The sequence below is a fragment of the Rhea americana genome, unplaced genomic scaffold, assembly GCF_003343005.1.
Source record: "Rhea americana isolate MKP2758 unplaced genomic scaffold, rheAme1 scaffold_409, whole genome shotgun sequence".
Taxonomy (NCBI): domain Eukaryota; kingdom Metazoa; phylum Chordata; class Aves; order Rheiformes; family Rheidae; genus Rhea; species Rhea americana.
Window position 1 is genome coordinate 275,373 of NW_028186545.1, and position 22,803 is coordinate 298,175.

Consider the following 22,803-nt stretch of genomic DNA (forward strand, 5'->3'; position numbering starts at 1 on the left):
GCTGGGTTTCTTCTTTGCCTTTAGAGTTCCACGGATGCTGGAAGTACATTTGCTTTGGAGCCAGGTGACCTCCTGATGGATTTCACAGAGGCCACACCTATGGTAAATAATTTCAATTTGCAACCAGGAAAATGTAAACATTTTGAATGATTTATCTGCAGCTAGAGTGAATGGGTTATTATGCAGTGTGTTGGATAGTGCAAAGGAATAAAGAAAGTTCACCTTGATATTCGGTGGTCCTGAGCTCCCATCAAACTCAGCTCAGCATCTCTGAAAATCAATGCACATGAAAAAATATTATGGCTGGGATTTTGAATGCAATTTTGTATTCTCAGATGACTTTACTTCTCATTTCTCTCTCCTACCTGGATACCTTTACACCTTGCAGCACTGGTGTGCAACCAACCTCTTCTGCCCCATTAATGTAGATTCCTAATACTGTAATAGATTTATTTTTGGGAGTTGTCTGGAAAGTCCCTTCTTCTCCCCACGAATTTTGTTCAGTGGCCTCACCCATAGCTAACTCGAAGCCGTGTACCTGCACTTTCATGTTTCATTAGCAGAATGCCTTGCTTCAGTTTAAGGCAAAAATGTCTGTAACATGTTTATTATTAACTTCTTTTTTTAGAAGTACATGATTTATGGGCTTGCTTAAAAACAGAGGAGAAATGCTAGTCCCACTGAGGTCAAAGTGCCTCTTGATTTCAGTGATCACAGGCTATCATCTCAGATTTCCAGTGCATTATTTGAAGAATTGCAGTTCAGGATTGTATGATCCTGGACTTCCTCCAAGTCATTCTGTGTCACACACAGCTCAAATGCCAGATAGTGCCTCTGCTGTCAAAAGCTGCTTTTGCTGTCTTCTAGGAACAGTGTTTGAAACAAATAAAACATGCAACAGAGGGAGCGCTGCATTTTTGTTGTAGAAGTTTTAGTATTAAAGCACTTTGGTCCTGAGCACCACTTTTGCTGCATGATTAGATCCTGGCTTACAGGCAATGTGGGGATGTGCCTCTTATTTCAGAGGCAGTATGGTCCCAGTCAGTAAATAACTGCGCATGTCCTATCACCACCAGGTGGGCRATGTGGCTTCTCCGGCAAATCTGATGGAACGAAAGCAGCTCTATCGCTGTCCCCTCTGTTACAGCCTTACCCTTCCTTGTCTCCCATTGGCTTTCTCACAGTGCAGGTGCAGACAGGACGTGACTATTCAGCTATGGCCACACATGGCCCTGCYATGGGCTGGCCTCAGCATGCATGAGGTGGATCCAGAAACTTTTTTTTTWWMAAAAGGGTTTCCTCTTGGAAATCTAATAACAAACTATCTCCATGGAACCCAAGAGGCTCATCTTTTCAACTAGGTTAATTTCTGTGGAAACCTGGTCTTTAGATTTTGGTTGTTAATTAGCATGCCAGGACATGCTTATTAGGAAAGTGCTTAGTATTCTTGGCACGCTCCCAGCAAGTCTTGGGCCAGGAATGGACTGCAGTGTGGGCACAGGGTGTGCTATGCTTAAAGACCTGTTGCTGCTAAGTGAAAGACGGGTTTAGGGCAGGGCAGTAGACGTTGTAATTACAGGAGCTAGTGAGCGCCCAGGACTGCTGCCAATATGCTGCAGTTTGGTGATGGACGCTTGTCCTAGAAGGACAGACGTGAGACTCTTGGAGTTGTTGAGGGCACCTGATGGTGCTGCAGGTGCCCATGCTGTCCCCACTGCCCCATCTGTTGTCTCTGCCCTTCAGCCTGGCACAGTTGAGCAGTCCTTGTGCCCCAAGGGTTTTACAGTGCAGGTGTTGAACCTCTGAACTGCAGCAACCAAAATGCAAGGGGCCTCCCAGCATCTGCTGGAGAACTGCTGCAGTGCTGGCAACTCTAGTAAAAGTGCACTGCTTACTGCTGCTAACTCCACCTTGTAGGAGGGAGAGGTCTGCTTTGGCACCCAAAATACCTTTGCAGACTGAGAAGTGTCTACTGAAATGGGAAGATATACCTGGAGTCTATTTAAAGTGCTGGAGGATGAAATCATCCAGTTACAGAAAGTGAGAGAAAGAGAAGAAATGCAGTTAAGAACCACTCTCCCACACCTTTCTAGGGGAAGAGGAAAATAAAAGGGAGCAAGAGAGAAGCAGTGCAGGATTCAAAGGTCTGCAGCCTTTCCCTGTAGCTTGGGTTGGCAAGACATACACAGACTGAAGTGTAGAGATTACGTTGACCTTCTTGGCATTAAACATGATTGTGGCTAAACTTTAAGTAATTATCCTTTAGAGCTGACTAGCATGTATTTTTATTCTAAAAAGGAATACTACAGCAACATTMGTATCTTACTGTAGTATTTTTGAAACTCAGTCATGGAGACTTTAGCAACTGACCTGCTTTGGGTTATATAGGTTTGTGTTTTGTTTCCATTTAATAGATGTCAGTGTTACAGTTTTGCTTTCTCAGCTGAGGATTTAGGCTTTTTTCTCTAAAATTTTGCCCAGTTGTCTTTTTCCCTTCCCTACCCCACCGTTCAGTGACATCATTTCTCATGCTGTTTGTTCATAAATCAACCTTCCATAACTTTTCTGGTTTTGCTAATTCAGAGAGCACGTAGTGTACAGCATCAATCAACCCTTTCTGTTTAACGTCTCCAAAGGTCAGTTTGTGCTCTGAAGAGCAGTTATTGCTTACAGACCTTTCCCTGCAGTTTTCACTGGTTGCAGGTTGTTTTCAGTTGAGTGTTTGAACGAAAAGTTTACTCATAAGGGGGAGAGGCCCCAAACAAAAGCAAGCTAGGGGAAATATTTCATTTTGAACTACTCTGATTATATAATAATTCTGTTGTGACAACATCTACTGTCATTGAAGGGCCAAAATCATCCACAGCATAGCTTCATGAAGTCAGTGATAGTGYGTTGGTTTTACCCACTACTATCTGGCCCTTGGGAAGTCGCTTGTTAATTGCACTCAGATTTGTTTCATATTCAGCGACATGTGTGATATCTCAAGGAGTTATTCATGCTGCCTAATTTGGGGCATTTACCTGAGGTGACAGGATTAGAAGTTTAGGTTTTCGTATAGTTGTGGGATCCTGCAGAGAGATGCTCAAACAGCTGGCTTCTGTTTGTCATCTCAGCTAGAGAAACTAAGGTACCTAAGACATCTAAAATCAAATTTCTTACTTCAGTGRTGATGTATGCTGCCATGCTTCCCCAGATCACTCAAGAACTATTAATTTTAAGCYGTTTCTGACATCTTCCTCCCTTCTCTTCTGTTACATTGGTGGCAGAGAGTGATTAATAGTCTCTGACTCAGCTGCATGATCTTCACTGCTTGGCACCTAACCGTTGAGGCTTCTTGACGGCCTTGGGTTATATCCATGTTTTGGCTGCTGTTGCCCATTCAGTGGAAGCTTTAATGCATGCTGAGAGTTATGGTTAGAAATGGAGCTCACAAAATCACATTATTTCTTAAAAATGGAAGGATTAGTGAACAGACTGAATTAATAGAATTAATCAGGGCTGCCATGCAGGGATCAGAGTAGGAAAATTTGTCTACTGTGTCAGCCTTGAGGAGCCAGTGTGGGTATACAAGAGCTGACAGAGCTCTAACAGTCACYTAGTCATCAATACTTAGACTGCCAATAACAGCAGGACAATTGTGAGGCAGACTGACTTCAGGAAATCATCCTGCAGGAGAAATAATGCATATTGAGTAATGCATGTTGCCTAGAAGTGAAAGGTTCTGCACTGCATTCCTCAAGCTGTATGGTTTATGGAATTCTACCTTATGCACAATTTTATCGTTTTTCRAGTAAAGCCTACCATTATTTGCTGCCCTTAAATTCAATATAGCATGTACAGAAGAAAATCCCTATCTTTCTGTACCTTCATTGTGATTTTAAGCACTGTACCTGGCTTATATGAAAGCAAGATTCAATGCCTGCTGCATTCTGTGTCTTGAAAAGAACCATGGATTTTTTGGAAAAAGACRGTGTTATATATGAAGTATTATAGCATCACATTATAAGGATCCCCATTGTGGTTTATTAAAACCAGTTTTATCACTGTARTAGGCTCTTTCTGCCACCAAACCACATGTCTTTCTCTCTCTTTCTCCTTARTGTTTCTAGCTTTTGTGTAACTGGAAAACAAAGCTTGAGCTTAAAGCTATTCTCTTTCAGCTTTCAATCAGTAAGAATTTTTGACATGGGTATGAATGTAGAGCTTTCTTGTTTAATTACAAGCTCAGTACTGAAACCCTGAATGAATGTAACAGCTGCTGCACTGTGCCAACAAATACCTTCCTAACCAAGGCGGAAAGGTAATGTGCAAACTTCAATTTGTCCTAATGATGCAGGACAAAATAAATAAGAATGGACAATCTTATATACTCAATGTAGCTATTCCTAAACCTGGACTAAAATTTATAATGCAAGGTGTGTGAGCTSGGACTAAATCATAACCGCATCTGAAGAGATATCAGAGAGCGCTGCTTTATAGATGGCTATATACTTACAGATTATGCATGTTCTTATTTCATACTCTAGCAAGTAAAGAAATTTCTAGAGCTTCATATGCCACCTATTGGTGGAAAACAGTAAGTAGAAAATTACTTGCCTTTTCCAAACCTGAGGTCCAACATTTAAGSAGCATAAATTATGTGTATGATTATTTAAAAATGAGAAATAAAATAATATTGCTTTTTAAACTGAGGATTAAAATAGCCTTCATCATAAAATTAGATATTTTTACTTAGGATGWGTTGGGAACAAATATTTTTATTTGAGAAATAGTGTTACTACTAGTCCTGGCAATCCTGTTGATTGAATGTGATTGCACYGAGTCTGAAAGAGGATAAAATTGGTTGCATTAGTGGCTATTGTTTTGGAAGCAAAAGGAAAGTATTCACTTTTATAGATTGCCTCTGCTAGAGTCCCCTGCCAGCTTTGGACCTCTCGGCCCAAGGGCATTCAAAGTTCCTCAAAACAGGTTGACTGGAGATCTAATTTATTTTGAAGAACAGTTTTAAAAAAAAAATCAGCGCTTTTCTTCTGGTTCTCGAAAGCCATTGGCTTGACTGTATTTGTCTGTGCCYTTCTGAGGGAAAAGAAGTGCTCAGGTATTTCACTCAGTTACACTGAAAGACATGTGAGGGTGAAAGAAAAAGGTGATTCAATGTGTAGTGGTAACAGGGGATGAAGATACTGGTGGAAATGACAGACTCAGGGCCTGAAGAAAGGTCAGGTTAAAACTGCCCCAAACAGTTGTAAATGAGCCATWAAATACCTTCTAATTACAAAGCATTTATTACCTTAATTTGATAAATAAGGAAAAATAATRCTATTTCCAGTGAGTCATCAAGGAGATTGGAAGGAAAACTCAAAAAGAGACAGAGGCTTGCGACTGGATCACTTTTCTTTCTGCAATAATAATAGACACTTGAGCACCACAACATCATGGCCCTAAGACTCCTGGCCTCTGATGAYTTTGGACTAACTAGTGCAATTTATATTAGCTCACTTCTTGCAGACTTGAAAATTGTTAAAGATCACAAAAGTTACCACCGCCTTGTACATAACCTGACTCACCTCTGCCTTTTGAAGTCAGAGTTGCAGGTGTGGAGCCATATATTCATTCTGTTAATTTAGCCCTATAGTCTGTAGTATAATGTAGAACAGTCCAAATCACAAGAATCTGAAATATTAATGRATGACCTGACTAATTACCCAGGTCAAAAGCCAATCATCTTCAGGGGAGGTTGAGAAAATAAGTAGCTTGATGGAAGCAATAAAACATCCTTGCAAACTCTCAATAGTTTTTCAGCTGTAGCTAAGAAGAGGAAGGCGAGTAAAATATCTTCTCATTCCACTTCCCATTAAYATTTGTTACTCCAATAAAGAGGAGTTGATTTGATTTTTATTTACTAAATTTTCACAACAATTTTGCAAGGTTACAATAAGCCAAATAACATAGTAGAGTGAGAAATGACTCCAGTATTTCTCACCTTTGTTTTTAAAGAGCTCTCTGAAACAATTTAGTCAGAGASAAATTTATAAATGGTTTACTTATTTGAGCTACTGGAGATAAGATAGGTCTTCTCAAAACACTTTGGAAAGCTGCATAATGTATTCTGAATTGGAAGCTTTCTACTTTTACATCTTCATTGAAAGAAAAGACTCCTAGTACAAGGTGGAATGGAAGCAATAAAAACGCTGTTTTCCTGGCCTGCCTCTCAATTACAATATTTGCACGTGCAAATTGAGTAGTTTGCATGCAGTGGCCAATTAAGATGSGCAAATAAGTAGTTTCTCTGGATCAGCTCAGCAGTTATATGTGGTAAATTATATGGGTAAGAACCCAAAGCAGCAAGAAACATGCTAAAAGTGTGTTTACTTCTGRTTTCAAATTCATGCCCTTTAACTCCATATCAAACTAAGAAGCAGCAAAGAGCAGCTATTGCTAAAGCAAACAATTTTAATGAAAAAAAATCTACAGCAACAGGTAATAAATCAACTTCCTTAGGAACTTAAGGAATGCTTAAAATTGAAATACTGATATTATGGAGGACTTTTTTTGCAAGCAGAAAAAGAACATTTCATCTTCAGCCGGATAGAAACAACAATTTTGATGGGTTCACTAAAGTGCTCAAATGGTAAAATTGAGTATGAGACATTTAGCTGAAAGGTTGTAGGAGGCAAATATTCAGTGYTACAAACAGTGCAATGCTACTGGGAGCACACAGTCAGACAAGAAACATAATTCAAGCAAATGCAAATATATCTGGTCATCATTTTGGTTAGATAAAGCATGCTAGGAACTAGAGAGGGGACATATACGTATTAAAGCAACCATGGCATTTGGTCAGCCAAAATAATGGGTGAAAGCATTTTGATGCTTGACTTTCACACTCTCTGGGAGCTGCTTCTGATAGTCTGCACAAATAAAGCACTAAAAATAGAATTTGAAACTAATACATAGCTCCGCACGTTGAAGCATGGGGCTTTACAGGTGGACTGCCAGATTCATAAGCAGGGTTTGTTGAATTACTGATGTTCTGATAACCAAGTGTCTGGGAATGTRGTCAGGCTCAGAGACTGCATATTAGATCTTAGTTTAACATCCACTAGTACATGTAAAAYGCTTTGATTTCTACCCAGCTATTTCTGGATTTGGTCCCATCCATCCATTATAAAAGGACACAAACAGTGAGTAAAGAAGCAGAATAAGCAGATGCTAAAATATGGACTGTAAACATTTAGATTAACTTTTATTTTGCCTCCATGTTACATGATTTAATTAATTGTCTCAATGGATGTTTATTTTCCCATTATCTGTATRTGAGCACAGTAACATCTTACACGTACTGTGTAAATATACCACAGATGATTCAATACTTCCATATTCTTTTTAAATAATTAAATATGAATTCTACAAGAAATGAAAAAATAGAGAAGGCAAAATATATTGCTGAATTTGCACCAGTAGACACTGTGATAAATTGGATAGGATGTGTACATGAACAAGAGAAGGTACCCAAGAGAGGGGAAGGTGTTAAGTAGAAATACGTGATGCTGCACTGTGCCTATTCTGTATCTTTTAATTCACTGCTTTTAAATACTGAATGATCCACTGGATAACTTTTAACAAACCTTGAGATGAAGATAAGAGTAGAATGTCAGAAGGCAGCTTGGATCTAAAATGCATGAACTTTTCATTGCAGAGGTGATAACTGACACATAAAATTATTTCTAGTCATTTCTGTGCATTTTAAGATGTTGTTATAACTGTCCACTGGCATTACTTGTGCCCATCCCTTGCCTGTGAAAATTACAAAATAGACAAAGATATGTGCATAAATCTAGTTTATGCCAGATTCTGTACAGAAAACTGGTGGTAGAACTTGAAACCTTAGCTGGACTCCATAACCAGTCTACCACTCAAGGGGACCAAAAAACATTTACTCCTTCTTGGGTCTTCTACATCAGTGTACCTTCAGGGAGAGAGTCAGAAAAATAGCCTGGAGAACAGTGCTCTATAAGCAACATCTGTGAGAGGGTTGCCCTGTGGCGTAATTGTTTTGCCCGTGTGGGAGGTGGTTTAATGGGAGTTGACAAAGACCAGCCTGTGAAGCTGCAGGATGGAGGTTGCGGTGTCATGGCTGTGCCCATGGGTCTTTCAATGGATGGGTGCTGGGTGGTTTCACCTCTCCCGTCCTCTGTAGTGTAGGTGTGCCAGAAGCTGGATCAGCTGGAAACTAACCCACAAACAAAATGATTTAGCTTCGAGTCAAATCCTGTGAAACCACAGGAAGATGAAGATAAGAGAACATGCTTCTCCTGAGGGCTTTGGGAGTGATAAAGGGCACTTGTGAGCAGTACAGGTTTGGAAACAGTCTTCCAGATAGGATGAATGTGAATGTTGAAATAGTTTTAAAAYGAAAAGATGACTCAAATTATGATAGGGAGTCTAAGATTTTGTTATTGGCAATACCAGCGATGTGAGCCCAATTGACAGTCCAGATCCTTAGGGAGTCTGCTCCTGAACTAGCAGAGAGCTCAAAGGTGTCAAATACCATAGACAGGTCAGTGAAAGCCTGTCTGTGGGCTTCCCTTTTAGTGTAGTTAGTGCAATACCATCTTCAATTCAGAGCTTTTCTAAGTGCTCCTGAAGTGACRTAGGTCACTACCATTTCAGCAGTGGTTAGGCCAGAGCACCTGAGCTCTGACTTAACAGATTAGTTAGCTGGTGGGATTTCAAAAGCCTGTAGTAAATTGGCTGACATCTATCCCCTGCTGCAAACTGACAAGGTAAATAATACTTGACATGATCAATCATGCTTTTGCTCAATATCATTTTTATATTTCAAATTGTTGCTTTACTTGCCAAGTAAATGTGTTTCATATATCCTTACCAACAGTAAGCAGGTATAACATMTGTCTAGAGGGAATAAAGTGAACAGTAGGTAGATAGGGTTTTTTAGACATAGAGTTTGGATTGGCTGGCTGAATCTCCTTTTTCGCTGTACAGTAATCCATTGAATAGAAAAAAACTTCATCTTCTGATACACCTGCTTAAAACTAGGTAGATCTTTTTATGTTTGCTCTCAATGAGACAAGTATAGTGATGGAACTATATGTCTCAAAGTCTTTTGATGAAGGCATATTAACCACCTTTGGCCTGAGAAGTGCATAATTCCTTTTGTCTCAGCAGCTGCAAAGTTCATAATCTCTCTTCCTCGCTGTAATTAGTGACAGTTGTGTTTAGACTATTGTGTATCTGTTTTCTTTCCAAAACACTAATGAAATGATATATGTGTAATTCTAATTCACGTTTTTCCAATGTGATAGCAAGTGCAATGCTAACTGCTTGGCTTTGCTGTAGAATTTCAATTGAATGCCTTCAAACTCCAACAGAAAATGAAAACATCTGCTTTTTGAGCTGCTTTTTGACTGGCCAGGTCATCAGCTTGTTAGACCAGCAAAAAAAAGCAAGAATTAGCAAACATTTTTTTTTCTGTTGCCACTCAGTTGAATAATTGGAATTGATAGGATTTTTTTGTTGTTGTTCCTGATTAAAGTAAAATCTAAAAGTCTATGTTCTCTTTTGAAATTCTGTATTTTGGAAAATATCTTGAATCGAGTATCAGGCAGTGTTAAGAAGRGTCGAGATAAATATCATGTCAGTTTGAAATATTTTCATTTTAGCACTTGTGAAGTGCTTCAATTTCAACTYGTATTTTTAATTCACTTCAATGAACTCACGTTTCCAAACAAAACGTTGTTTCTAATGGAAGCACTGGAACCTCCTCTTAGATAATGCTGATGAAATCATTCTTAATTATTAYTTAAGTTTGGAAAAAATCAAATTAGCATTGAGTCTCTTCTAACACAACCAGTCTGAATGAATAGGCATTTTCTGTGGAGAATTTCTGAGCAGTCTCAACAGCATTTTCTTCTGATGAACCATCAGTGGTACCTAAGCAACCAAAGACTTTCTCTCACTGTCTGTCTATTGATTTGTCCTCTGCCTTTTACAGTCATTCACAACAACGGGGAAAATCACCTGCCTAGGAATATTAGGTATTTAAATGGTTGTAGTTCATTTATTAGCAAGCAAAAAGGAAACAYAGAGACTCCATCATTGGCTTGTGAGATTTACATCAGGAGAGATCTTTTCTTTGTTTTTTTGTATAGAGTCTAGTACAGAAGTCTTACAACTCTGAGGAATGGCAATAGTAGAAATAACCATTAAGTTGAACTGACAAATTTAAGTTTGCATAAATCTCAGCATGCCTGTGCAGTGCTAATTGTACAGTTTCTGTAAATCATAGCAGAAAAATAGCATTTAATCATAAAAAGAAGAATGCAAGAGTTACTTAATTCCACCTAACTTACTCTCATGATAACTGGCCTGAAAGCCTGCTGACCTCTGTAGAAGGGCTCCTTTTCTGTTCCTTACCCCTTTTATCACTTTCTGAGAAACAAAATGCTGAACAGTTTTTGGTGGAGGAAGAAAATTTCTACAGGGGTGGATGGCCCATATATCAAACTTAAGCCTGCTGACTAGAAAACAGGTCTTACTGACTTCTGAGAATTATTCCCTGAAACTTGCCCACAAAACCATTGCTGTAGAGGGATTTATTGCTTGTTTTATGGCATGACATTCATCTCATGTTCAACAGTCCAAGACTGGAACCACTGCTTGGAGTAACAACCAGTGAGGTCATGGAAGCAAACCTCTGCAAAATTTGTTTAGCAAGTTAATGTCATTTACTGTTCTTCTGCTAAAAAATTGATTGGAGCCTTGCAAGTGCTCTGATTCTGTGGAACATCACCTGGTCACTTTTGGCAATGGGATGGATATGAGCAAGATGCCATATAACAGGAGAACTGTCTGGGCCATCTGGCACGCGTACCAAGGCATACTCACRTGCTCTGCTGAGAAACCTCTTGGCAAGGCTGGAGATGGTGAACTGCACACTAAGTACGGTGGCTTCTGATCACCTGAATTTGTGCACCAGTTGGCAGTCTCACCTCACACAGTATTCAGAGCAAACTGTCAAAATCAATAACCATGAARCTCAGGTGCTGATGTCCAGACAGAGTCTATGTGTTCGCATCAATGACTTATCTGCCCGGACTTCAGACAAAAATTTGATCTCTTCAAAATGTTGATGGTTGTCAGAGCCTGTGTTTGTGTGTGCTTCTAAAGTCATTTTACTGCTAGTGGGTTGGTGAGAAGGATTGGGGAAACTGTGCTTTCTCTGTCACCAAGAACAGGGTCAGCTAGTGTGGATGAAGGGTTTTCTCCACATCTACAGTATGCTTGAAGTAAGTCTGCTCCTGCATCAAGAACAGAGTTCCCGTGTTCACAGAGAGCACATTCTGAAAGCAAGAGGCACGGGATTACCAAAAAACAAAACAAAACAAACCTCACAAAAMCCTCTAAAATCAAGAAAATTGATAAAATATGATAGTCCAGGTCCTACCTCTCAGCTATAGCCAGGGCTCCTGGASAGAAAGGTAAAATGGTTGCTTTACACCTCCTTTGTGTTACCCAGCTCTTAGGCTGGCAGGGCCAGCTTCTGCTCCTTGTGCAATTTAGTGGCTTCAAAGCTTTTCTGAATTGATTGCTATGATCTTCCCAGGGCCCATAACAGCAGCAGAGCTTGCCAGAGGAAGGCATGTTTTGGCCTCTTCCATTGCAAAATGGGTGGTGCTGGGAAGGGGCCTTGGAGGCAGCAGTGCTGGAAATGTGCCTTGCGGGAAATGCCCAGCTCCCACTTTGGCCGACCTGCTGCTGGGATGGTCTGGAAGTCACTGACTGGAGACCAGCAGCTTCCAGTGACATTTTACTCACAATGTATTTCTTTCCTTGAAGACSTGCCACGAAGAGAGCTCAAGGGACGGGACAGTCATTGTTTGGCCTCACTCCCATTTCCCTTTTCCGTCCTCATTCCTTGCAATGTGATCATCTYCAATGACTTTCAGAGATGTCTTTAATAATGGATCCCCTGGATCCTTTGCCCAGTAAACAAATTATGGGGAAACAGAGCTCTGCTTAAATGAAAAAGCAGCCTTCTGGCATTCACACTGCTGCTTTTTCTGGACCTGTACTTTTCCTCTCAGTCCAAAGGAGAAATTTCTGCTGTAATTAAGGATGAGYGAGAGTGAGCTGTGTGCTAATAGCCCTAATCGATTGGGATTATCCCTCAACTGGGACTAATCTCTTTAGCTGTGGAGCATTCCTGAGTATGGTGTTTCAGACAGGGAGGCTGGCTGTTAAGGTAACGTCCCAATCTGTTCATGAAGGRATGGAAACAAGCCCAGAGAAAATGAACAATACGTTTACTTAGATGCTGGGTTGCTTTAACAAGGGGCTGGACAGAGACAGAGGCATCTGATGAGCTTCATGGCATTGAACTGGCAGACATTAACATGCAAGTGTTTGAATTTGTAAATGTGTGTGCCTAATGAGCTGTTGTGTTTGGACATATGCCCCGCAATTTTGCTTACAGACAAGACRGAGTGCCCCTTCAGCTGGCAATTGTAAGGAGTCCATAGCTGGTGGCATGAGGTTATGAATAAATAGGTTTTTAGATATAACATATATCACAAAAGAAGTAGTAGAGACACAACTGAATTTTTTCATGCATGAATCTTAGGCCAAACACAACCTTATTCCTTATAGACATTTAGATTCTGATCAAGCTGATCTCACTGATGGGATCAAGTGGTTTTGTATTCACTGYGTTTAAAGAAGCAGGGCTCTGTTTCCAGAAATCACATTAGAAAGGGTGATAAATCTGGTCTGACCTATTATGATRGAGTCAGATTATGGTCATGTAGAGATTTAATTCAGAGCAGACTTCAAGAGTAGTGAGAGTTGCAAGCTACAGCATAGTGCAGCAGTCATCACTCCTGTACGTACTCCAGTGGATCCAAGTCCATGAAAGGTCACAACATTTAAGCATGAGTGAAGATTAAGGCTGCAGTAGAAACTGAGGCTAGTCACATGATGAAGTTGAACATATACTTAAGTGTCCTTTTCGATAGAGGTATAAAAGAGGTATAAAAGCAGTGTACAAGTTTGTCATTTTAGCACTTTTTCTGCAGCACCACTAACTTGATTCTGTGTGTGCTGTTCTTTTTCTGTAGAATAGGAAATGATATAAACTCCTGGGGATTCTGACAGAGCTCAATAGCCTAGAAAAATAGGACAGAAAATTAATGTAAAATATTTATACTATCCTGACATTCAAGGAGACCAAAATTGGTTTGAGTTTCTGGACACTTAAGGTCTTTCAGGCAGCTCTTGATTTTACGCAAGCAGAGACTAATTACAGTAGAAAGCAAAACTATTTGTTTGTGTTGGACAAGGGTCAGGCAGTACACTGTTTGCGTCAGTCTGTCATAACTTTCTAGTAGAGGAATGCAATCCCCGCGCTTTTGAAAAAGTGTATGTATGTTACACAGTTATTCATCAGCCGTCGTACAAACATCCATGGACTTGAAGTCTCTATGTTAATAAGGCGTGGTGAACTACTAGTTATTGGATGATAAGCAGTCAGTGACTATGCTTAGAAATAATCAGGTGTGGCTAGTGATGAGTTTTCTGATACCAGATGCAGGTACGATCTGCTRGCCATTTGCTGGCAGTCAGGTTGTGAATATGTGGCTTACCTAGGGCATTCTCGTCTGTCAGGAATCACAGTGCTCATTTCCTCCTCTTTGTGTTGTCCATCTTTAGTGACTTTCTTCTGTGACAACAGCCTCCATCTGCAGAAGATACCACTTGATTTTCTTGGTTGTTCATGCGGTTTAGGCACCTGGCACAGGAACGCCGTTCATTTCATTGGTAAAGATAAATGGGGAAAAAAAAGTAACTTTGCATTAGCTGTCCTAGCAATACAACTGATTTACTCTGCACCAGTGTTGGAGGAAAGACGTACCAGCCAATACATCTGCTGCTTTTTATTTGTTCCATTTATATGTTTTAAACAAAGACCAAGCATGTGCCGCAATCCTTAGTCTGTATTTTAGCTAATGCATCAGGGCTGTGACATTAATTTGCCTTGCCACATCTTCTTGAGGGGATGGCAACTGGTCTGACAGCCCATGCTGAGGTTATGTGTCACTTAAACTTGCTTGCCTTCACGGCATTGGTGAAATAAAATCCTGAAGATTGCAAGAGCATGACCATCAACTTGCTTTTATCACATCTGAATTGTCCCTACTGTGTATTCTGTTGAAGAATTAAATGTCTTCTCCGAAACAGTCTCAAGGCAAAGTTACATTGTAAAGCTGAACCAAGAAATGAGTTCTTTCTGATGTGCTGCAGAGATGCTGTGCTGACTTAGCAATGATGTTATTACCCCACAAATACCTGTGGAATCACTTTGCTAGCTACATAACTACACCCGTAACTACCATCCTTAGGGCAAAGATCAACAGGGCAGCATAAGATGGGTACTAGCACCAACATGATTTGCAGAGCTGCCCTTGCAAATTAATACAAAAGTTGACTTGAAGATTCAGAGTTTTAGCATAAGTGTTTTAACCACTGTGTTTAGGAGCCAGGGGGTAGATCTGCTTACAAACTTAYACCATATGGCTTATACCATAGCCATGAAAGTATGTGTGACATGCTATAGCTGCAGCAAAGCTAAACTTCAGCAAAAGCTTGCACATTGCCCCAGTGAACTCCCCTGAATGCTCATTTGCAACCAAAGRTCACTGCATTGCAGTCAAGGAGCCACATAGCCATCTCCTGATACTGCTCCCATGTTAAGAAGGGATGCGCCCAGTGACTCGGAGATGGAGGGGAGTATCTGATGGAGAGGAACATATTAGTCCTATTGCTCAAGTGAGTCCTCAGGAGTGTGTTTCATATGCTGTGGGGTGTGCTCCAAGACAGATGGACTTTGACTGGAGCAAGGCCAGAGAAGGATTGGAGTACTGAGGAGAGCAAAGCAATGACAAGCTCATCATCTGAGAGGAGTCTAAGGGAGCCTGGCTTAGTAAGGACACTGGCAGACACCTTTGTGAATTGAACATGGCTCTYAAGAGGGAGTTTGCTCAGTTTACCAGGAGTTACATGGTTCCTGTGGGAAGGGGGACTCTGCATTGCAGTCCCTCATTCGTGTAGAAACCTGGACCAAACTGATAAGCCAGATGAGTCAAGCAGTTGGATTCACTGACACTAGTTTTTAGACATCAGCAAGTGTTGTTTTAAGTGTTTTCTTGAACTCCAGTTCCTGCCAGATTTTTAGGAGATGAGCAAGGGAGAAATGAAGACCAAATAGACCGAGGAGGGACATTTCACTGTGTTATTTCCACACAGGGAATGGCAGTAGGCTGGGCAATTCTGCACAAACAATATTTACCCAGGTTGGCAGCTAGCACTGAAAGTTCCTCTTCAAGAACTTTACGGTTGGTGCCTTAGGGTGTTTTCAATGGTACATTTCTGTGAAACTGCCACTTTCTTGAATGCAAATGACTTAAAACTGTCTGCTGACACTGACATATTGATACTGTTTCAATAAGCGGAAAGAATCCTGCATTCCTTGAGAAGAAGATAACCTGAGATGCAGTGCATGTGGGGTTCACATTGTTTGGTTCATCAGGGCATTCGGTTCACATAGCCTTTTCCAAGTCTGAGACAGCCAATGGTCATTGCTAGTACTGCTAATTTATGTCTCCATCCTGTTACAAGTTTGTTGAACTGCACTGTTTCGGTCTGGTTTTGCCTCAAGCATCCAGAAAGTGATTATGCTTGCCTACCTGTCACGTCACTTTGTTGCCACACACAAAGGGAGTGAACTGTGGYTGGCTTCACCTAAACGATCACTGGAGCCAGGAACTGCCTCCCCTCAAAAGAATTTTCTGGCCATTAGAGTATCACATGGTGGAAAAGACCAGAAACTCTCTTTTTTTTACATTTTCCATCCACTGAAACTGTATGACAGACAAGACTTTACTGAACAACTGCAGAGGACAAAATCCAATCACTAGTTTTGGAAACCAGTCTAATGGATAATTCATATGAAGTCATACCACACATCAAGATTGGGCAATGCCAGCACAGTGTAGGATAGTAGTTTAAGATGCTGATCTTTTCTAGTTTGACCAGTAGAAAGAGGTCTCTGCCCTGTGTGRATGTGATGATATTCAACTTAAAATGAGTATTTTTGAATAAAGCACYGTCTTCTGGCTATATGTATATACCAAGAGCTGTGTTTATAAAGAACATTATGGCAGGGTAGTGGACATACTGAGTACCCCGTATTTGCCTATACTTTTAAGCGTAGGCAAACATAYCCAAAATAAGCCCATTCCTCCCAAAAGTGGCATTTTTGTCACAGCCAGGACGTTTGTAATATTCACTTCTGATAGAAATACCAAAAATAGCTAATTTTGTCCCAATTAATGCATTCTAGCTGTTGACTTATTTTTCCACAAGTCTCCTGCTGCTTTAATTTCACGTGGGAATACTCATTTTTGGCTTCTCCCCACTTCTGCTTTAAGAGGACATAATAGTTTTTTTTTCCTCCTAACCCATCTAAGAGGTATTTCAAGAAAGTTTAATCATCATTTTTACTGAAATTTTAAATTCTATTAAAAGGAACTTTTTACATGAATGTAAAGAAAAATGGAAGACTTCTGCTGTTCCTCCCTTTTTTTTTTTTCTTCACCTTCCTTCATTCTTCTTTGCAGTATAAACAGCAAGGAAAATTAGTGCTATTAATTCTTTCTAGTTGTGGCAAAGATACCTTCAAAATATATTACTCCAAGAGACAGCTAATAATACAACGAGAGCCTTTACATACTAGCAGAAAATTATCCACAGGGAAATAACAGTTCATAYATTTTCCCACAGAAACAATGTGGCTATTCTGCTCTATGGATTTTTTTCAGATTATATGGTTATTCTCCTTAAAGATTACTAGATCACTAAACTCCTGCGACTATACTGATCAGTTTGATATTATTCTTCTTTCCTTATTTTTTTCCCTTATTTTTTTTTAAGAGACGAGGGTTCTTTCAAGTGTAGTAAATTCTCGGCTTGCCAAAGCTAAATATTCTAGATAAGGATATAGGTAGGTCTGCTATAGCAATACACCCTGACCTTTCAAGCAAGAGGCATTTGAGATTGCGAAACAAGCCATCAGCATGTGAGATGAGCAGCTGAAAYGCAGGACATGCTCCCCTTTCACCACAGCAACGTGACAGCTACCTATGGGAGCTGCTTTAGAGRATGTTTTGCGGTTGTGGCCTAGACTGCAAGAATGCTTTCTCTCCTGCAGAAAGAGCAGCTGTCCTTAAAATCATGTTTCCTACTGAAAAGCCTATCTATGCTGTTAGCTAGAGCCCAGCTCCATCCTCTTGTTGCTGTCCAGCATCTAGACCTGCCCACATCCTCTTCCCCCACCCTCATCCCCTCACACTTTTAATCCCAGGTGAAGCCTGGAAGCTGCTGAAGGTCTTCAAGGTAGCAGTAGCTTTACTGGAGGGAAGAGAGATGGCTTTGCTCTTCTTCCTTTCTCAATCGCCAGGTAACATCTTTCAACACGCACTGCTGCAACAGAGACAACAACCCGGAAAAGTTTGGAGATTATTTTCTGCTGTGTGAGTCAGGTGAAGTTTAGGAGTTACGGTATGGCCTTTCTCTAGGGCATGGAGAGGGGCACAGCATAGTGTGGGGAGGGTGCAGCATTAAGGTCCAGTGTCCTGTTCTAGTCAGGGAGTTGTTTTGCTGTCTGCGCTGCTATGAGAGTTTTGATTCCAAATAATAAATTCAACCCCAGTGTCTCACACTTGATGCTGATTTTCTTGTGTGGTGGGTGAGAATGTGCAGGGTTTTTTCCTCCTCCCAGCTGCTGGAAACTGCTGCTGTGGTCAGCATGCTGCTAGATGGGTGGACATGCAGAACAGAGATGTCAAAGTACTTTCCTGGATAACAAGGCCATTCAGATTTCCATATGCTGTTTCATGTAAGCAAGTTGCTTAACTGCTGCTTTCTGTGTTACAGTCCTCATCCTACATATCCTCAGGCTGGAAAGTATTCTCAGATATGTGGATTTTTGTGTCAYTGTGTGCATTAGGACATTGTATCTACTTTCCAGCCAAAAGAACCAAACTATTAATAGATGAGCATCTCTCGCCAGCGCTGAGGAGACAACAGTAGTGTTTTCTCCTTGCTCCGTGTGTGGGAGCSGGCAGCAGTGTTCTTAGCAAGGCCTGGCAAGGTAAACCAACAGCCTGTGGTCTGCCCTTTGAGTAACACCAGCCTCTGCTCAGAAGGAAAAAAAGATGAAAAAAAGAGAGAATAAATCCTAAAAGATGAGTGGAACTGTTTCAGCTTCTAACTCTTAAATCCCATTTTTTTTTTCCTGTGTTCCTGAATTTCTGCTCTCAGTTTCATTACGGGGCCGGAAATTGGTGGTTTACAACCTACAGAGCCTTTCATTTGTTGGGATTGTCTTTTTCCTGAGATTAAATAAGTACAGCTTCCAAAGAGAGGCATTCATACTGAGAACTAAGCCATATTAACTGCTTTTTGCTGCGCTTCAGTACGTAGGCTGGCCTCAGACACATCCACAGATTGCAGCAGCTGATTTTGCGAGAGAGTGTTCAGCATTGCCATGGGCCTCAGCACGTGATCGTGGCCGGCTTTCCTTATGTGCCTCTAGGCCCAGCTCTCRGTGAGCTCTTGAATATTGTTCCGCGTCATTTCTCCTTTCTGCGTTCAGTAATTCCACTTCATTTCCTCAACGAGGCCAACCTGCAAAATTAGAGAGATTTTGGCTGTAGCATATCAAATTGTCCATGAGCAACCAAATTCACATCTCTCTGTTTGCTTTGCCTTTGGCTAAAGGATTGTGGATATAATAGAGCATGCTTGCATTTTATTCTCTAACACCATACTGTAAACCCTGCATAACCTGAGAATTGCAACTTAGCCTCCTGGGTATTTACTGCCTCCCAAAAGAGCAAGACATGCTATAGCTGTCCATGTTTTGTAGGGACAGATTTGACTCTGGGTATGATGTAACCTAACAAAATCATTAGGAGCTATTGCTTGGATCTAATGAGTAGATTCAATTAGCGGTATAGTGTGTGTATGTGTATATATATATATAGAGAGAGAGAGAGAGAGCGCTGTATATATGCATATACATATTTTGCTAGATGTGAATATAGGACTATAAGAGAAGTGTGAAATTTTCTTTAAATCTAGAAATCTTCTAACAATCTGTGATTTAAGAGAGTTGAGCCTTTGCACAGTTGTTTATTCTTTTGCACCTATAACCAACCTGTAGCCACTGCTGTTCTGCTAAGAAGGTACTACTGACACGCTCAGCTGCATTTTTGCCATTCCTGCTTCTTGAGGGTAAGAAGCCTGACTGTTAATTCCCAGATCAATTCCATGCGTTTGCAGAAGTCGGCTTGCAGATGACTGTTAATTTCCCTTGGCATCTTTCAAAGGCAAATGTGTTTCTGTTATTTTATTTAMAAAATAAACATTATACATTTACTTAATTATATTTGAGCACATAATTTCAGGTGTTGCTTTGGCCTACAGTGTCTCAGGACCTTGGGAGTAGTTTTGTGCATTATTAAGCCAAAGTTGTATAGCTATAGTTAATGAATTCAGTTTGAAGACATGCATTACAAACAAATGCACAGCAGTTTCTGTAATAAAGTGGAAAACACACCTTTGCAGTGAAAAATGTGTTTTCCAAGTGGGAAGCATGAAGCGTAGTTCAAAATTTATACCCTTATTTGATATTTTGCCCTCTCTGAATGGATGTCTGCATTCTAGAGAGGAAAATCATGAGAAATGTATCATTGGCAATGAAAAGAGGCAGCAATTGTTGCTGCTTTTTTGTTTCTTTTGTATCATTTCATGGCTGAAATTATTTTAAGGGCAGAAGTGCTTTCCAGCAAGGCTTGGTGGCAGCAATGTCAAGATGTTCTAGACTGAGCCCTGGGAGTTGTCAGGCTTCTCAGCACAAGGGCATGCTGGTCTCTAACCCGGCAGCTCCAGGCTCCTTTAATTAAAACCTCCTGAGATAATGCTTTTATCTACAGCCCACCACTTGACACAGGCATACTCACCGGACCTATTAGCTGCCTGAAACAAACAGTTGTTTGTGCCTTTTTTTTTTTTTTTTTTNATACATATATAGGATTTTCTTTCAATCTTGCCTTACGTGGTGTTTTGTCCTTGACAGCAACTGTGTAACTGAAAATTTGAAAGTCTGAAATACATAAAGCACAAGTTCTTTAGCTGAACTTCATTGCATAAGTTGGTCCTGTACTTCATATTACCTATTCTAAAATGTACAGTGTTCACTGAAGGCAACACRTAATGACCCAATGACTGTTTACAGATTTGGAAGAAATATTGCATGCAATCAGCTCAGAATATGCACAACAGATTTAATTACATGGGGAAAATTAATCTATCAAGTCTTCCTATTTATCCTTTGTCTATTCGTCATCTGGTTGCTGTATGCATTTTTGGAGGGGTCTTTTTTGGTCTGATCCAAGCACTGCTGAGCCATTCTAATTTGTTGGATGTGTCAATGTAGTTGCAATGCTTTGCTGCTTTTTTTTTTCTTTTCCATTTTTATGCTCTGAAAGTAACATCTTTTTCTTTATCTTTTTTAAAGATAAAGACATTCCCTGCTGATACATCTAATCCTTTTTTCGATCCTTTTACAACAGTACCACAGTTTTCTGTAAGTAGAACATGCAACTAAAGAACTGTGTATTTAACACAATTCCAAGTGATTTTTTTTTAACAGTGTCAGAAAGTTATGTGATAAACAGTCCTCAAAAAGGTACATTCCAGGTAGGATTTAGGGTGCAAATCTGTTAAATATTCCCATTGTATAAATCAATTAACTTGCCTGCATTCAGACATTGCTGCTTACTAGACAGAGAACTAAGAGATAAAAGTCAAGACTGACTGCTAATGTAGTCAGGCCCAAATGGTGTTCAGTTCAGCTGTGTAGAGGACACTTGTGAAGCTCCACAGGGTCTTTCCAAAGGAGCGGCAAGGCAGCRGGAAGGACTTAGTCCTGTGTCTAACAACTGCCTGGCATCCTGCTGGAAACTACCTGTTGTGCCATCACAATAAGGGCCTATTTTTCACTGAAATCACATCTGAATTCTAAGGAAGAATTTTAGTTAGTGTATTGATGACTGCAGTAGCATCCTTGTGTAATTCCCGCATTTACTTACTAATCTGAATCAAGCACTGGAGTTCAGTTCTTGGTAAACCTTCACAGAAGTGGGACTGCAGCCCTCTCTGTCTTTTCCAACATGAGAAGTGATTCTGTCCTACAAGAAATATTATCTGATTATAATTATAAACCACAGTAGCTAAGTTACAGTTTTTAAATTATATTCACAAAATAAAGTAATTGAGACTTTAACCTTAACTTTTACTGGTAGCAACGATCTGTTTTTCTGGCATATAATCAGAGATAAGCAATTCCAGTCCCTGTTGGGACATGTAACAACTATCTGCCCTTAACTGATTAAAGAAAGAGACTTTTCTTTCACAATAAACCTGATCATCTTGAGATATGATCTAAATGTTGTTTTTCTCCAAATATGTACGGTAAACCTAGTTAGTTAGCTTCTCAATGCTATGTCAGCGCCAGTGTCGAGCTCTAGTTAGATATATTCAAAAATACATGGGAATATGTCACAGCAACTTTTCAGCAAGTCATGCAAGTTTGGACAGTACCATCATAGTGAAAGCTAAACCAATGCTATAATGTTTGTGTCCTTCACAGCCTACTTTACAGTAAGCAAAAAGATAGGCACAGGATATTTTCCAACTAATTAGTAGTGGTTGTCAGAAAATTATTTTCTGCCTATGACAGTTATGATAAAAGCATAATTTAGGAAGGCTATATAAAACTTTTTTTTAATYGGGGACCCATAAAACTTTAAAATATAAACACAAGCCAGATATGATACCCCACAAATATTTCCATCTAGCAAAAAAAAGTGTTTTTTCATGGCAAATTCGAATGTTGGGATTTTGTGTATGCTCCATCAGGGAAAAGCAAAGTTCATTAAGCAGTTACATAAAGTTCTGACTAGACTTTCTGAAATCCTCTTTTCTCCACATAGGCCCCTGTTTCCCTGGGAAAGGGGAGGTAGGGAAATCCAGATCACAAATATTTAAAATACCAGTACAATAAAAAACAAACAGTGTGTGGTCCACAATACAATTCCATACATTCTTTTAAGCGAGTGATATACAAATGCCACTAGTGAACCAGCAACTACTAGAGGATTTTGTGACGCTGGGAGAACAGTTAGAAAGGTAAATTACACTGTGGTCCTGCTTCGTGGTCCTCCATCGCATCACGAAGAGCAGCGCCTCTCCCCAGCAGCATTTCAGTTCGTCTCAGTKTGCGGGCTCTGCCAGGGGTACGCAGGCAGCTAAACCGCTGCTGGCTGCGCCGTGACAGCCGAACCGTCTCCAGGCACACACAGTCCCATATTCTACAAACATTTGTGGCTCCTTTTCCTTGTTTGGTTTGTTTGTTTGTTTTCCTTTTCTTTGCTTACCCTTCACATTTTCTTTGCATGGAGCAAAACATTGAGATTTTATTAAGAGGAAAAAAAGTTACAAATGGTAATGTTTTGAAGGTTTTACCTTCTGTATAGAGCTCCTAGTTTTTTGGCGTACATAAAGTTGTATTGATTTTATCAGAGGAAAAACTGCAGAATGTGGTTGACTGGAATGGTTAAAAGGAAAGTTCATGTCAGGAACCCCTCAGAACTGCAGAGA

The 22,803-nt window shown here is 40.2% G+C and overlaps 1 protein-coding gene across 10 annotated transcripts in view; it reads left to right on the top strand.

The window, feature by feature from the left end:
- Positions 1-22,803, top strand: part of EPB41L4B (erythrocyte membrane protein band 4.1 like 4B) — a 183,009-nt gene that overhangs the window by 152,552 nt on the left and 7,654 nt on the right. For 8 of the 10 annotated variants that reach the window (XM_085314588.1, XM_085314577.1, XM_085314578.1 and 5 more), the window contains 2 exons: positions 25-102; positions 20,660-20,728. In XM_085314588.1, coding sequence (XP_085170714.1) covers positions 25-102; positions 20,660-20,728 — 147 coding nt within the window. Of the gene's footprint in view, positions 1-24; positions 103-13,731; positions 14,214-20,659; positions 20,729-22,803 lie in introns of those variants that run through there. The other 2 variants (XM_085314582.1, XM_085314579.1) reach the window with 2 other exon arrangements.